Here is a 15,197-nt window from a genome sequence, read left to right as displayed (position 1 = left end):
TTGTGCGCCTGCCCTCTCAGTTTCAGCAGTACCAAACTAACTCCTGGAACATGCTTCTCAGCGAACTTCCCGTGCGCGCGCGTATACATCTTTCTCTGTGCTCCCCTCCTCACTGTCGGTCCCACACCCGGCCATCACCCTGGCTAAGGATGTTGATATATCTGACATCCCAAGCCAACGTTGATTGCTCGCGTAAGCGCATGCTCGTCTTCAACGCTGTCGTTGAAGAACGACTATGTCAGCATCTGTTCTCTAACCAGACTTCTCTCGTGTCACATCCACGACTTCGATCCCGTCGTCAGAAGGGGGAGCATGTACGATGTGCTCGATCCGACACACTCTCCTCATCTTGGAGACTTGCGCATTACGTGCAAGACGAAGTGGTTCGGGGGTGTGCCGATAGTGGTGAAGACGAGAAATGCCATGGAGGAATTTGGATTTCAGATTGCAATACCGGGAGCAGATAATGCGTAGTTTCGGAATGAGAGCTCTCGTGGGTTTCATGTCATGTTGTGTGGGGACTGATAATTCCATCGTGTGGTGATTTTGTAGACTTTTTTTCGCTATAATGAGTGTACCGGCTCATATACTCTCATCTTGATAGGTGCTCTTAATAGTCTGCTCGTTCACCATGGCTGAAATATAAGACCAAATTTTCGTCTTCACATCCACCAACCCACATCAGTATCAACGAAACCAAGTGTGGTTTCATTCCGCTGGTGGTGGAAACACGAGCGAGCTGGTACTTATATTTTCATTGTATCGTTGCCTAGCTATTGTGTTTATTCCACAGCAGATTCGGGTACTTTTGTGTGCTCTCATTTTCTTTTAATGTTCATATAAGTTGCTGGATTTCACGTTCAGGTTCATCTTTCCGGTTCTAGTTTCGGATGACATTGCTTCCTCTCCAGAAATCGGGGCCTTTAGTGAGACGACGGTTTGTACATCTTTTTCTTCTCGTTTTCATATCACGCAACGTTGCGGATGGGATACTTCCTGCATTTCGTTCAGAGGACTTCGACAGTTCTAGTTTTGCCATTCACGAATCCCTCCGTATCGTCTACGTTTATATTAAGTCTATTGGTAGGAAAACCTGCTCTTAAAAGCATGTTTGTCCTCCCTCATTTTAGCCCCAGATTTTCGACTGGCGCACGTTTCCTCGAAGGTGGCTTCATCAGGCCGTAGATATCAAACACAGCATCTATTCCTCGGCCGGCCGGGAGATGCTGAGCGTTTTGATGATCCGGGCGCTAGTTCGCACAGCTTCATTCTTACCACGAGGACAGCACCAATTACACGTTTAATGCGACCACAGCTTGTTACCAAACCATGTCATCTCTTACGTTGGTATGTGTCGTCGTCTGACCTTTGACCCTTGCTTGGTATCCTCATTCCGCTACCACTAGGATGAAAACCCCCCAGATGCAAGAGAAGGGATGGTTGATCACGGAGTCACTGTTCGATTTCGACTGGACGACGCTGGTACGCACTTGTCAGGCTCTTTGAAAGGCAAGGATGAATGCATTGCAGAAATAAAAACTTGTGTCCCTCCGACGGAAATAATCCACCTCGATCTGTATGCTAGTGCCATTCTAGGTTGCCAGGAAATGCCATGGGCAATTCGTCAGATATCCATGCATGTGATATTGCCAATATCGCATGCGTGGATATCTTATGAGGAGCGTGTGGATTTCTGGAAGCCCATCAGTGGAGGTACTGTATGATTATGACCAAGTGTTCAGTAACACGTAACGGTGACCCGTGAACTGAACACTTTTGGGAAACTGTAACGGGTAACGGGGTCTCCAATTTGCTTGTGCACGACAAATATAGCAATTTTTCGTCGCTGCGCGGCCCAAGACTGCCTAAATATAGCACTTGAACCCTGTATGAACACTTTGCCCACTGAACACTAGGTGTAACGCGTAACACCCCATGAACACTTGGTCGTAATTATACAGTAAATACAAGGAGAGAAGATGGAAGGCCCGGCCATGGCAGACTCAACCGCGGCCTTAAGAACGGGCCGGAGGGGCGTACACCGGGCCATACAGCAGTTCATGTCGTTCCTTGTGCTGGTAGCAAAACCAACATCAGCATCTACGAAGCCTTCGAAGGAGCACTGTCATGTTTGCTACTAGATACTATCGGGTGACTCCCAGAAGATTGCTAGCATCATCGCACCCACTGTGAAGCTGCATTCCTTGGACAAAAAGACTCCGAATCACGGCGGAGATCTGCTCGAGCCCACATTCTCCCCTACTTACGGAGTCCAGAGATAGCATCGTTCCGGTGCAGACCATTCTTTAGCTTGTCTCTTTCACTTTGCCTCTTCTTGCCATCTATGCCTTTCGTTCCAGGGAGAAAGGCGAGCTCGGAAATGGCATGACTGGCGAATGTATTACGACGGGAAGCAAGACGCCGTGTTATATCGTTTACGAACCCATGTTGGTGAAGGGTTTGGGGCCTCAGAAAATTACGCAGCTGTAGTCAGGTCAGCAGCATTTGATTACGCTGGATGAGAAGGGGTGCGTGGTCTGCATTGTCAAAGTCTTCCCTTCTTCGCTATGTTGACTGCGTTCGACGATGCCGCCTTCACACGTAGCATATCCCCTTCACCTCGATTCAGGGAGCATCCTTACTTTTTCTTCTTGAGGAACTCCGAGTCTCCTTTCCCCTCACTGACTGCCCCGCACCGTTCATATCTGCGGTTACAACGGATACTGTAGTCTCCGTCTAGACAAACGGGTCGGTGTACTACATCTCAAGCAATCCACTAGCTCCGTAGTGTGTTGATAAGAAGCTGCAGAGAGGTCGTGTTATCTTAAAGTCACAATTTATAACGTTACGTGGCAAAATAGATCGTGTTTACCTGTTGTGGCTGACAGTCGTGTACCGTGCGTGCAGAAGAATTGAGAAGTCGTAATATTTGATTTCAGTGTACACGAATACAGACCTAAAATGTTCCATGTGAGGCGAAACCGTCGTTAAACAAAAGGATACCAACATACAGTCAGTACGCAAAGCATCCACGATGAATAAATTCGTCATGGTACACTATTTATTCTGCAAGCACTCAGCAGATCGCAGGAAATAGAGGAAGAACCTCGAAGCAAGCAGTATTGTTATCTGTTGTTGTTGGGAGGCCGACGTCGAATATTTGTCAGACAGATTCTTATAAGATTGGGTCGATTTGAAAGGGGTTCAACCATCTTTCAGTGTCAGTGGACTGGCGTACTTTTGATTTACCTACGCGAAGATTTAGTCAACGAATTCCGTGAAAGGGAAGGGTGTGCATTCATCATTTTCAGTGTACCCCGTAGGACCATTTGATCTCGGCACTCCCGGGGTACAGGACCCAAAGCAGGCCCCAGTCATTTTCAGGCTTAGCCTCTTAGCTGATGTCGGCTGTCCGTCCATCGACTGGGAGTGATCTGCATATCAGACGAAATGGCATGCGGGGATCGGTTGTTGGTATCACGTTACTGAAATATGATGAATTCATAATCTAAAGCGAGGATGAGGATACATTTCATTCTTGGAGAGAAATATATGTACCAATGAATGCCTGAGGATATGCATTTGTCCGGTCTGTCGCTAGTTCCGGCACGCATGCAAGGCGACTGACGGAATAATGTCTGCATACACCGAGGGCCATCAGACTAAACGGAGAAAATATGCTACTGAAGAAAGAGCACGTTAGCTAGCAGAAGAGAAAACAAAGATACATAAATATACCAGTCTTTGACTCAACGTAGAACGAGGAAGTGCATTGTCTCAGTATCATAACTTCGTCTGGCTTCATCAAATTCTCCAGCGTCGTTGGGCTACAACGAAGAAAGAAAGCGACTCACCATTATCAACACTACCTGCAGAATCCAACCCATGTTTAACTCCACGGACCATCCATCCCAAACGCGAATTGTGAGCTTGTTTGGTACAGGTCATCAGGTAAGGACACCGGGCGTCCGTTCATTTTACATCCTCTGATAGCTGAGCCGCCGATTTTGGGACCAAGATTGTTCAGGTACATGGAAGATTGATGAAGCGAAATGGGTCAGTGAAGTGGGATAGTTGGGCAGCTGATTTTGGGACGACGCGTCGTGTCATCTTCATAGTGTACACTTTCCGTTGAAAACTTTCCACGGAAGAGTGATGAGGAAAGGAGATGGACTAGAGAAGCGGGGACCACGTAAAGGTTACGAGAAGTCCCTTGATCGAAGCGTGTTGACGGTAGTACCCCAGACACCCCATGCGCACAGGCCCGCTACGCGCCGGGCTTGTTTGGTACCAGGGAAGCAAACAAAGCGTGCTTCTTTCTTTTTCGCCCTCATGCTGCTGTGACTTCTATGCTCTCTCGAAGACTGCTGACTGGTTTATGAACTGGACGAACCCCAGTTGAAGAGCAGTGAGGCTAATCTACCGTAAACAAGTTCCTGCATTCCGCCTTCGAACCAATTTCCTTCAACACGAATACGGTGACCTACATATCATTCCGGGCTGCCTGCGAGTCGACGTTTTTGCCAAAATGGTGTATTGCTCTTCGGAAAACCAGGAGCACGCATGGAGGATGACGAGTGCAGGGCATTAAGTGCAGTGCGCTAAGAAGGCTCCTGCGCCTGACAGGACGACGATCCACGTATCACACGCAAGACCCACCCTTTCCACGCGTTAAGGCCTGCACACTCCTGGTCTTCGCTGCCAGTGCTAGTGCTGACGCACTCTCCATCTCATCACTTCGCCCAATTCAGAGCGGCCGTTCGTTTACGTCAGTGAACGAACGAGTTGTGCTGTAGGGATGGTCGTGTTCGCGGTATATAGCCAGTAAATGAAGGGTGGGAGGGAAGAGGTACGTGCGCGTTCTTCGAGTCATTGTTTTACATCGCTGACACTTGTAGGAAGTCAAGCGTCTGTGACAAGTTGAATCCGGTGGAGTTCGATCTGACGGTCCTCGTAGTAAGTTCTACTCCTACTATGCGTCTTCGTCGCTTTGATGACCATGACTACGTGTAGCCCTCGTCTTTGCAATCATGGCACGAACCAAGAACACAACTATGGAGTCGGGCCTTTCTCCACCCCCGTTTATCAGACGTTCATTCTCCTGTGCAAAGGGACTTGAATGGTAAGAGGCTTGATGTTTTTATGTGATGTGGTACCACTTAACCACTGATGCATTCCTATATCACTGGCAAAGGCTATGAATGCACACTGCTATCATCATTCAAATATTAGTTGTCACGGGTTTTCTATTTGTACGTTCCTATGATTCTCTAAGGAGCCATCTAACTCTTTCTAAGGTATAGAATGTCGAGCTTCTTCACGATCCAAATCCCCTCCTACACCACTAATCTCGATATCACCTCCTTTTCGTAATCCGTTCGCCCGGCTCTTCGGACAAAGTCAGGATGGCAGACGTAAGCCTTGATGTGATCATCCTCGCCCAATGCCAGCTAGACGACTCCATCATCAGAAATCGCCCGCCTACACACAAGACGACAGGACGACGTTCCCAGTCTAACCTTCGGAAACATTGCTCTTTGCACGCGCCAACCCAACCTCTCCTGCCGGTTCCCCTGTGGAACTGTGCCCCCACGTCGTTTAAAAATCAGATAGGACTCCTTTCCATGAATGTGTAGCCTTGTTACTACCTCGACGCTTGTGGTCCACGATAATCACGGGCTGTTCGCATTTCGGGTTTGCATCGGAGTATATCCGGGAGAGTAGATGTCTCTTGCACGTTACGCGCCATCGCTGTTGCTCTGCCATCCCAGCATTCAAGGACTGTATACCAACAAACCTTGTGCTTGAGAAGCTCGATATGGGCGTCTTCTCAGCTACGCTTTCTCCTCTCCATTTTTCGAGTGCCTTCGCCTACATACCCTGAATATTGGTCGACTCGAAATGTACTTTTTAGCCTGTAACACACCCTCCGAACATCGAATATACGATGATACATTCGCCACGGCTCATCTCCCTCCCTCGAAGACACCAATCAACTCTCCCGCTTCGAGTCGAACGTCAGAATTTTGTGCGTAAAAACCTACCCAGTCTGGATGTACCAAGTAAGCTCCTAGAACGCTGTCTTCGCATCGAAGTACCCTGGTGCCAACGAGCATATCTCACGCCCCACCATCATCCTGGATATGGACACCGATATCCTGAACAACTGTCACATACATAACCTTGGTTTACGAACTGGACGAACCCCGGTAACTAGTTTTGAAGAGCGGCGAGGCTAATCTGCCATAACCAAGTTCCCACATTCTCCCTTTCGACCGGTTTCCTTGAACACGAGTATGGTGATCTCCATGGCACTCTGAGCTGCGTGGGAGTCGTATTATTCTGCAGAAGCCACGTATTGCTTCCCGGCAAGCACGGAGCACGCAAGGTGGACACGAGCAGTACTGGTACACCAGCAAGGGCAGAATTGCAATGTGTTCCCGCTCCTGACTAGACGAAGATCCCTGTATCACGCAGAAGATCCTCGTCTTTCCACGCGTTAAGGGATGTACTCACCTGGTCCTCATTGCCACTTCCGGCCACGCCCTCTCCACACCCACTGCCTCACTGCTTCGCCGGAAGTAGGATGACCTTTCGTGTTTTTCCGTGATGCTCGAACTGTGCTTTAGGTATGGACGTTTTGGTGGCATGTACACGGTAAACGAACGACGGGAAGAAAGAGGTACGAGCTCGTTTGTCATTTTGTTCGCTTTGCGCAGCTCATACTTTGCTTTGTTATGGATCTCGTGTCTTTTTCGGTCTATACATGAGTCACCACATGCCTGCTCTCGGCCTTCTCGGTCTTGACCTCGGCTTACTAGTAATTTCTCTTACTTTCTCTTACTTTCTCTCTTCTTCTTGCTAATACTAGAATAATAATGACTCAATCCCTTAATATTGGTATATAGATACGGTACTTGTCCTTGTATTAGAATCTTAAGCTATTTTACTCATCTTCGAAGTCCACTTAACTGTGTGAACTAAGCATCTCTGATCGGTTACGCCAAGCGCTTGCCAATCAATTGCTTCCCGACTACGCCTAGCGCTTTTCGGAAACCCTGTTAGTTACGCCTAGCGCTTGCTGACGCCCCGTTAACTACGCCTAGCGCTTGTTAACACTCTTACGGATCCCTCTTGGTGGTTGGAACTCGGCTTTCGGACATCCTCGCTCTCAACTTAGGTTTTACTCGAGTATTCATTACTTCGTGTATTAGCTCGAAATACCCTGATTCTTAACATGCTTGCAGGATGTCTAGCGTCCATGTCGAATTGAATTCGGCAGAATTCGGATCTGGCGTCCCTTCAAGTAAGTCTCATTTCTACAATGCAACCATCATCGCATTGACGACTTTGTGTAGTCATCGCCTTTGCAATCAAGCCACGGATCAAAGACTACGACTACCACCGGAAACGATAGTTCACTGGGAAACGCTAGGATGCGCGCTGTTGCTCTTCAGAATTACCTTGTCACTAGTTTTCCAAAAGTACGTTCCCATGAATCTATAACGAATGTCCTAACTTTCTCTCAGGTTTTAGCGACGACGTCGAAATAGCCTCCCTATACCTCTAATGCCGATATCGCCGCCTTTGTTTGCCAAGTTCTTTCCACAAAATCACGATGTCAGATATGTGGCCCGATGTGATCAACCTCGGCAGCCTCATCCAACACGGGCTGGACAGCATCCATCAGCTCCAATCAGACATCGCCTGCCAACACACCCAAGTCGACAGTTCCAGTCTCACTGTAAGGGATGCGAATTTCTATGGACCAATAATTACATCATTCATTTATCTTTATTTACCTACTCCTTTGGATGACTATGTATGCGCCGTTTTTTGGCCTTTTTCACAACTTCATCTAGGATTTCTACCACTATGTCGTGTCTTTGACTCTATCTACCTTGGCAATATACGCCCGAATCGTACTCAGTCTTGGGTTGAAGACCCGTCCCGTGGCAGATCCTTTACAAGGCTCACACTTGAGAAAAGATTGCTCGTTGTGCGCCGCCATCCGTCATCTCCCACTGAAGCAGCTTATGTTAATGTTCCGTTAATTCGAACACAGCGCTATGTGATCCAAAAATCAAGCGATCCTTGTTCCACGTATATGCGTAGATCACGGCATGTCCTTGTTGCACATAAACAGATGCTGTGGTCTGCAATGCGCATCAGCTCTTTGGTTGGGATTTGCGTTGGAGCATACTCGGGAGTGTGGGCGTGTTATGCCCGTCATTCCTTCTGTCTCTGCCACCCCAGCATTCGAATGTTGTAGTCCGACAAACCTTGCGCCCGAGAAGCCAGATTTATGGATCTTCTCGGCTCTGCTTGAAACTCTCCGGGTGCCTCGCGTACATACCTTTCGCACAGGTCGACTCTACAAAGTATCTCCCCTCCATCCGCCACGTAGAATATATCGCATCTCCCAAAGGTGCAAACCAGCTCACCTCGACTATCGAAACGGCCATTCCCACTTCAAGCTACCCAACAGGGCACGGTGAATTCTGCGTTACCCATATGCGTGGATGCGTTGCCTTGCGTTATCGCTCCTGCGTTTGCATTTGCGTTCGAACGCATGCGTTTCCTAAATAGTCAGTTGCGTTAGTTGAAATGCGTTTGCGTTTGCGTGTGTGACATCCTTGCGTTTCACCTGCAGACGCATCGCGGCATGACACAACCCAGTCTCTCATGCCGCAGCGGGAGCCCATCAACTTGAGATCTTGTTAGAATACGGATCGCTATTTTTAGATGTCGGAGCTTGCATGAATATTCTCGCTCATTCTCCCCATATTCCCCGGATGCACTCATTTTATCAGTGATACCGTCATACATTCTAGTACATTCTATGTATTCTAGTAGTGTAAAATCCTTGTAGTTAGTACAGCATTGCTAACGCAATTGCCGTGAACATTAGTTCAAGTTTCCGCCCACTTGTGAACCACGAGTTCTTGCACAGATCTTGCCTCAAAAAATTTCATGGGTATCCTTGTAAGTCCCAGTGATGTACTTGAAAGATGTCTCCCTAATGCTTCCAATTAACAGAAAAAAATTAGGCGTGCGATAGGCACCTGGCTGCTGGAAGCAGATTCCGATTCCAAGGATTTTTGACAAAGAGGAGCTGGAGCAGTGGCATAAGATGGAACAAGAGAAGGAGGAGGAAAGAGAACAAGTGCAAAAAGCCACACATCCATGACCCAGAATGCTGTCAAATGGTACCGGAAAGCGTCGGGCTGAGGCTGATATACCTACCAAATCGGATGACTCGGGAACAGCTGATACTAACGAAAATCATTGCCGACCTGCTAAGCGAAGCTGAAGACAACCAGAGAGCAATGATTCTCACTTGTAGACACTAGAATACTGTACTGTTTCTTATCACAGAAATGGTAGCCTCGTAGGTAAGGGAATGCCTTGAAGGCACCGTTAAACCATTATTATGGATATTGATTGGGAAGTTTAGACGATTTTAAGGTATTTTATAGTAAAAGATATGCCAAATAAATCAATACGAGGCCACGGAAGGACGAAAAGCATGTTGGGCAAGTTCAACTCCAGTGAAACGCAAATGTGACGAGTATGTCACACTTGCGTTCAAACCTTGTAACGCATGCGTTTTTGTCTCTTGACGTGCGTGGGCTGCCTGTGCATTTGCGTGAATATTTAAACGCTTGCGAGAATGTTCAAAACGCTTGCGTTACCATGTGAACGCATGCGTAAATCAAGTGAACGCGTGCGTTAATGATTCAGACGCAACCATCACGAAGTTGATGCATTGCGTTCATAGGATGGGACTTGCGTTAGGCCTGCAGTCGATTAATTGTGTATCTGGGGCACCTTGTATGTAACTTATTTGATGTATGTTGTGTCTGAAACAACTGAATTACCTCCATTAAGTATATATAACATTGTTCTGACATGCTATGTTCATCCGAAAATTAAGATATATTCGAAGGACTCAAGAACATTAAATAGCACTCGCATTCGTAGATAATGGCACGCACATGACACCATATACACGCAATGATGGAAACGCAAATGAACGGACCCGAAACGCAAATGAACGCGAACAAAACGCAAGCAAACGCAAGCACGCAGCACGCAAACGCAGAATTCTCCTCGCCCTACCCAACACCTATAACTTGCTCGGCATCTCTAAAAGCCTCGCATACATTCCCTTCCCCATCCTTCACACCCTAAAAATGTGTTACCGACCCTGTGATCGACCCACAATCAGCTGGGCACACGGCACCATCAGCACTCGTTCTCTCGTCGAATTCCTGTGCTTAAATCTGTTCATAAGCAACCAGAGCGTCTACGATATGCTCAATTGAACGATTCTTCTACATCCCGAGGCCTTGCGTATCACGCACAAGACGGGTTGGTTCGAGGAGATGCCGAGGATGGTCGAGACGAGGAATGCGTTGAGGAATTTGGCCACCAGGCCATTCGTACTGGGAGAAGATGAGGGCGGAATTTCTGAAGGAGAGTTTGCGTGGGTTGACAATAAGGTTTTGTGTAGGTAGGTAGGTAGGTAGTATTACACGGCACGGTCCAACTGGGAACGCCGGGTGTAGATAATACATGATTGGTACACTAACACTCTAGCATCACATTCATGTACTTAGTTATCCACTGATACCCCCAACCGAACCCAAGCCCGAGCTCACGGTCAACTTTAAGTTGCTGGGTAGAACCTAGGGTCCAGTTGAAGGCCTCCAGGACTGCTATCTGCAGTCCCTCATTAAGGTCGGTGCATCGGTAGCTTATACACGTTTTTCGGCACTCGGTAGCAATATTTCGCAGTTACCTCGATAGATTGACGATGGGCCACCAAAGCTTTCAGTAGTGCTGTATCCTCGCGGGGTGCGGAGGGCAGAGCCATGTGAGCGAGATCACTCCAGAAGCTCTTGCATAAGTCTTGCAACTTTCTCACCACGATTGCCTTCTCTTCATGTGTCCCCAGTTCGTCGTCACCGATGCAACGAAATAATACGTGTTCGGGGGTCTCGACGTCAGCCAGACACATGCGACACAGTCTATTTTCACGCTCGGTAGTGGGTGTAGTCCATCTTAGTCGTTCCACCGCTAACTTGTGTATTGATAGTACAATTGAGACAAGGGTGTCTCTGTGTTTTGGCGTCGCCACATCAAGGTAATCTCGCATTTTCAGAGCTACAGGCACTGGATATTATTGGTCCTCGGCTTGCACTGAAAGCACGAATGTGTCACAGAGGCGCATGTTCTGGCGGCCGGCAGGAGGATATAAGAGGGGCAATGCAAAGAACTCCAGCTAATGATCAGTGCTGTGGCTTGGTGACAATGTGAGCTTGAATTTCAAACAATCTGTTGCCCGGCGACCTCAACGAGGTGCACAAGGTACTCCTTGAGCACATAAATTTGCGATATCAAGCGGATACGATATTCGAATATTAATTATGACATGACAGGAGACGTTCTAAGGCTTTTGATACGCTGGATAATATCTCTTCGACGGCATGGCAAGGCTATGGTCCTGGCTATCTAATTCTTGAACTTAGTTGGTAGCATATTGGAAGCATGAGAAATTCTGAAGACAAGATTAAAGGGCCAAGTAGTCACCCTCTGGTAAGTTTTCGATGCTCGTCTTTTCGAATCCATCGACGAATGATTGTCGTGGGTGCAGGTGCACCTCTAGCGAGCGACAGACGCATAAATGTCAGATAACTGATTGTTTTTCCTACGTTTATTTGCTCAGCGAGCGAACGAACCAGTCCCCACATACAAGGAAGTTTTGAGGAAGACATGGGTCGTTTTTCTCCCTGACATGTTGATTACTCCAGTCACCGCCAGTACAGAGAGGAAGATCACAGGTATTTGATTGTTCATGATGCTTTACCGTGGATCCTTCGGCATTGCGGCTGATGGAAAGCTGTAGCACAGGTTGATGGTCCGGGCGCTACTCTGCATAGCTTCCTTCTTACCGCGAGAACAGCACGAGTAACACTATCTGTATGCACGACATCTTGACGCCAATTCACATCGTCGAGGGTATGTATTGTTGTCTGACTTTGGATACTTGCTATTCTTATTCCGCTACTACTTAGGACGGACGAAGGAGGAGGAATGGTTGGGTGGGGGGAGTAAGTCGGCTGAATTGGTAAGCACTTCAATGTATGTATAGAAAGGCGAGTAATAACATATTCCAGAGGGATTTAACAATGGAAAATTATGAGAAACTCCCCAAGGTCACCCTCTCCGCCCTCACTGAGACCGGTCAAGCAGAATCAAACATTCCAGTGCCGAAACAACGGTCCCACACTGGTAGAAAGCTTGTCATACGATCTGCTTTGGCCAATACTCCCTGCGTCGACCTGGGTATCAATGGTATCTTGAAGGAGCTCAATGCAAAACTCAAGACATTGTATACTCTAGATGACTTCATCTTGCGCTCCGCTCTCGAATCCTTCATCTCACACAATTATGACTTTGGCAATGTCTATGCTATTTTGCGTCCGTATTGGGGCGACTTGACATCTTTCAAACACATCTATAAAGCGTCTAATCGGGATCGCAAAATGCGAAAAAATATGATCATCAATAACAGGGTTTCCGAACGGAGAGCTCCACCCCGGCGCGTTTGGGATCTGTATGCCAATCGGGTGGTGCCATTATGGGTCGCCGATGAACCACGGCTGTGTGCAATATCGCATGCATGGGTGTCTGACGAGGAGCGCAAGGATGTGTGGACACCCATCAATGGCTATGAATGGCCTGTGCCGATTCCCAAAGATGCAGACCTCAATCTCATCCGGATCGAGATGCTGAACCTTGGAGCGGAGTATGTGTGGTTAGATGTTTTGTGTTTGAGGCAAGCGGGTGGGCAGAGGGAGGATCTACGCAGAGAAGAGTGGAAGGTTGACGTTCCCACCATTGGAGCTATCTATCGCAATACCGAGAGGATGATGGTGTATTACCTCAGTGGGCTTGGTCGACCATTTTGTTTGAAGGCGGAGGACTTGGAAAGTGATCGGTGTTGGTTCAGGCGTGCATGGACGCTACAGGAGGTCAGTGTTGAGTATATCATTGCGGGACATGCCACCTGGAGCTGGACGGGAAAAGTACGTGGGGGCATCATTGATAAACACTTGCGTATCAACGAAGCCCCTGGATAGAGTCGCAGGCTTGGCATATCTTCTCTCCCTGAAGTCTATCCCATTATACCACGAGACTCAATCCGAAGAAGATGCCTGGGGAGCGCTCGTAGACGTGATGTCTGTGCGGCATCACACTGATTTTCTCTTTTTCTACCCTGAGCCTGGGGACGGACACAAACGTTGGCGACCGTCATGGAACCAGGTAATGGCGATGGAAGATCTACCGAAAAGCTGCTCTATTTTGGAATCGGGGGTCCTAGGGACCGGGGACGCAGGTGCCGACTGCTGTGAGGGACCATGTATCAAGTTAGCCGAAGTACTGGGACTGGCAACGGCATCCAATAAATTGAAGCATCGGCGGGGCGAGCTTGTGGTTAAAGATAGCAACGGGACACCCCATACTTTCAAGATCGTGGCTGATCACGCATACCCGATACCTGATGGCTCGTATTCATTCATAGGCAACCCAACTTCTGCGTACGAAGTCCCAGAGCATTGGGTAGTAGGGCGGCAGCGATACGATGGGAAGTTTGAGAAGGTGTCGGTGATCCGAATGGAAGATCTTGATCAGCATCAAAATCTTTCGCCCTTTCATGATGCACAAGTCTATGATAAAATATTACTTTGTTGAAATAGGCTAATAGCTTTCTTTGCGCAAGTGTAATTATGTACAATAGTGTCATCAGCCATGCATCTATCGTATTTATGATCGCTCACTTATCTATCTTTGCATCAAGAATGTGAAAACAAACTCGTGTGACGGTGATCCGCTCTTCTCGGCGTCGGAGATGCACGCCGCTGTCGTCTTCCTCGCCATCTTCATGGTGCTTATGGTGTCAGCAAAGGTAAAGCGGGCTTGACTCTTCGATGTTGAAAGACGTCCTGAACTGAAGTGTAACACAACGAAGCGAAATGAAGGTAGGAACAGATAGATTGATGCCTCCAGCGGATAATATTGAGGATACATTTCGATGCGAAGAGCAGGACCGCAAGCGTTACATGGAACCCTCATAGCGGTCAACCGGAGCTCCAAGTTTGTTGATAAACATTTCCGGAGGGGGGTACCGTCCCAAGTACAGGATTCCATACCATCGAGCAGCGAACATAGACAATGCATGCTAGCTCTGGTTCACGGTCTCATACAGGGCGTATTTTTGATCAAAATATACACGAATACAATCTGTAATGTTCCATATGAGTCAAAGAATCAGGCGTTAGACGAAAGGATACTGACATATAGACAAGTACATCAATGCACGGTTAGCACCATACGTGATAAATGTGTTCCAGGTAGTACACCATTGATTTTATGTCGAAGTTTGGATAACGACTAGTCTTTCGGTGGCAGCGGACTGGCGTACGCTCCATCTGTCTACACGAAAATTTAGTAATGAATTATTGTGCAAAGAGAACTGTATGCACTCACGAGTTTCGATGTAACTCGACCTATTATTATTTCCCCGCACTCCGAAGTTACATGGCTTTTGTCGTTTTCTGGCTTAGCTGCATAGCTGATCGTGGTCCGGCAATCGATTGGGAGGCGTTATCTTGACAGTGATCTGCCATGGTCCGCAGGAATAGATTGTTGATATAGTTGTCTGCACGCCTTGTGAGGTAGAAGCCCGGCTAAGAGTCGGAACACCCACATAGGAAGACCATCACTTTCTTCCAAATTGGAGAGCCTGAGATCCAATGTTGGTCATTGAACCGGTAATAGTGAAAGCGACGTACTTGGTTACATAATAGATATCCAGACGAACCTTTCTTCACCAGGATTATTGATGTCAAACGTAGCTGTCCTTCGAGTCGAGCGTCGAACCCACCAATAATCATGGCAAACACCACGAACGGGAACATCGACAATATCGAAATCCACTAGCTGCAGACATACAGAGGGACTAAGTCGTCACATCTGGTATTGCGAGAACCATGAAAGAGGTACTGCGGAAAGAGCATGTTAGCTAGAGGAGGAGAGAGCAAAGATATATAATCACCGGTCTTTAAATAAAAACTGAACGTGGAATAAGTATACGCATCGTCTAAGTCTCGTGAGATGTATCCTGGGCC

At 47.6% G+C, this 15,197-nt stretch overlaps 4 protein-coding genes across 4 annotated transcripts; 2 read left to right on the top strand and 2 right to left on the bottom strand.

The window, feature by feature from the left end:
- Positions 1-7,248: 7,248 nt before the first annotated feature.
- On the top strand, positions 7,249-9,190 carry EV420DRAFT_1486137 (uncharacterized protein; the record flags this gene model as incomplete). The annotated part of the gene is given in 8 exon segments (XM_060470348.1): positions 7,249-7,306; positions 7,379-7,484; positions 7,600-7,744; positions 7,863-7,999; positions 8,147-8,348; positions 8,368-8,494; positions 8,954-8,985; positions 9,062-9,190. 8 exon segments carry the CDS (start codon positions 7,249-7,251, stop codon positions 9,188-9,190), a joined length of 936 nt encoding a protein of 311 aa, XP_060323405.1.
- Positions 9,191-10,750: 1,560 nt separating this feature from the next.
- EV420DRAFT_1232973 (uncharacterized protein) lies at positions 10,751-11,167 on the bottom strand (the record flags this gene model as incomplete). Its single annotated transcript, XM_060466554.1, has 1 exon — positions 10,751-11,167. A coding segment is annotated over one exon (417 nt), but the record flags the coding sequence as incomplete, so codon positions are not given.
- Positions 11,168-11,987: 820 nt separating this feature from the next.
- On the top strand, positions 11,988-13,892 carry EV420DRAFT_1733408 (uncharacterized protein; the record flags this gene model as incomplete). Its single annotated transcript, XM_060479952.1, has 4 exons — positions 11,988-12,024; positions 12,081-12,133; positions 12,183-13,094; positions 13,138-13,892. 4 exons carry the CDS (start codon positions 11,988-11,990, stop codon positions 13,759-13,761), a joined length of 1,626 nt encoding a protein of 541 aa, XP_060323403.1. The 3' UTR covers positions 13,762-13,892.
- A 668-nt stretch (positions 13,893-14,560) lies between these two features.
- Positions 14,561-15,197, bottom strand: EV420DRAFT_1168020 (uncharacterized protein). The gene is made up of 4 exons (XM_060466175.1): positions 15,125-15,197; positions 14,891-15,071; positions 14,777-14,791; positions 14,561-14,728 (listed from the first exon to the last, which is right to left on the bottom strand). Exons 2-4 carry the CDS (start codon positions 14,985-14,987, stop codon positions 14,604-14,606), a joined length of 237 nt encoding a protein of 78 aa, XP_060323402.1. The 5' UTR covers positions 14,988-15,071; positions 15,125-15,197; the 3' UTR covers positions 14,561-14,603.

This window comes from Desarmillaria tabescens (genome assembly GCF_030435595.1).
Source record: "Desarmillaria tabescens strain CCBAS 213 chromosome Unknown EV420scaffold_81, whole genome shotgun sequence".
Classification (NCBI taxonomy): Eukaryota; Fungi; Basidiomycota; class Agaricomycetes; order Agaricales; family Physalacriaceae; genus Desarmillaria; species Desarmillaria tabescens.
This window is presented reverse-complemented; position numbering and strand designations above follow the sequence as displayed.

Excerpts from the sequence above, each read along its gene's own strand:
- EV420DRAFT_1168020 (XM_060466175.1), bottom strand. The coding sequence starts at position 14,987 with ATGTTCCCGTTCGTGGTGTTTGCCATGATTATTGGTGGGTTCGACGCT.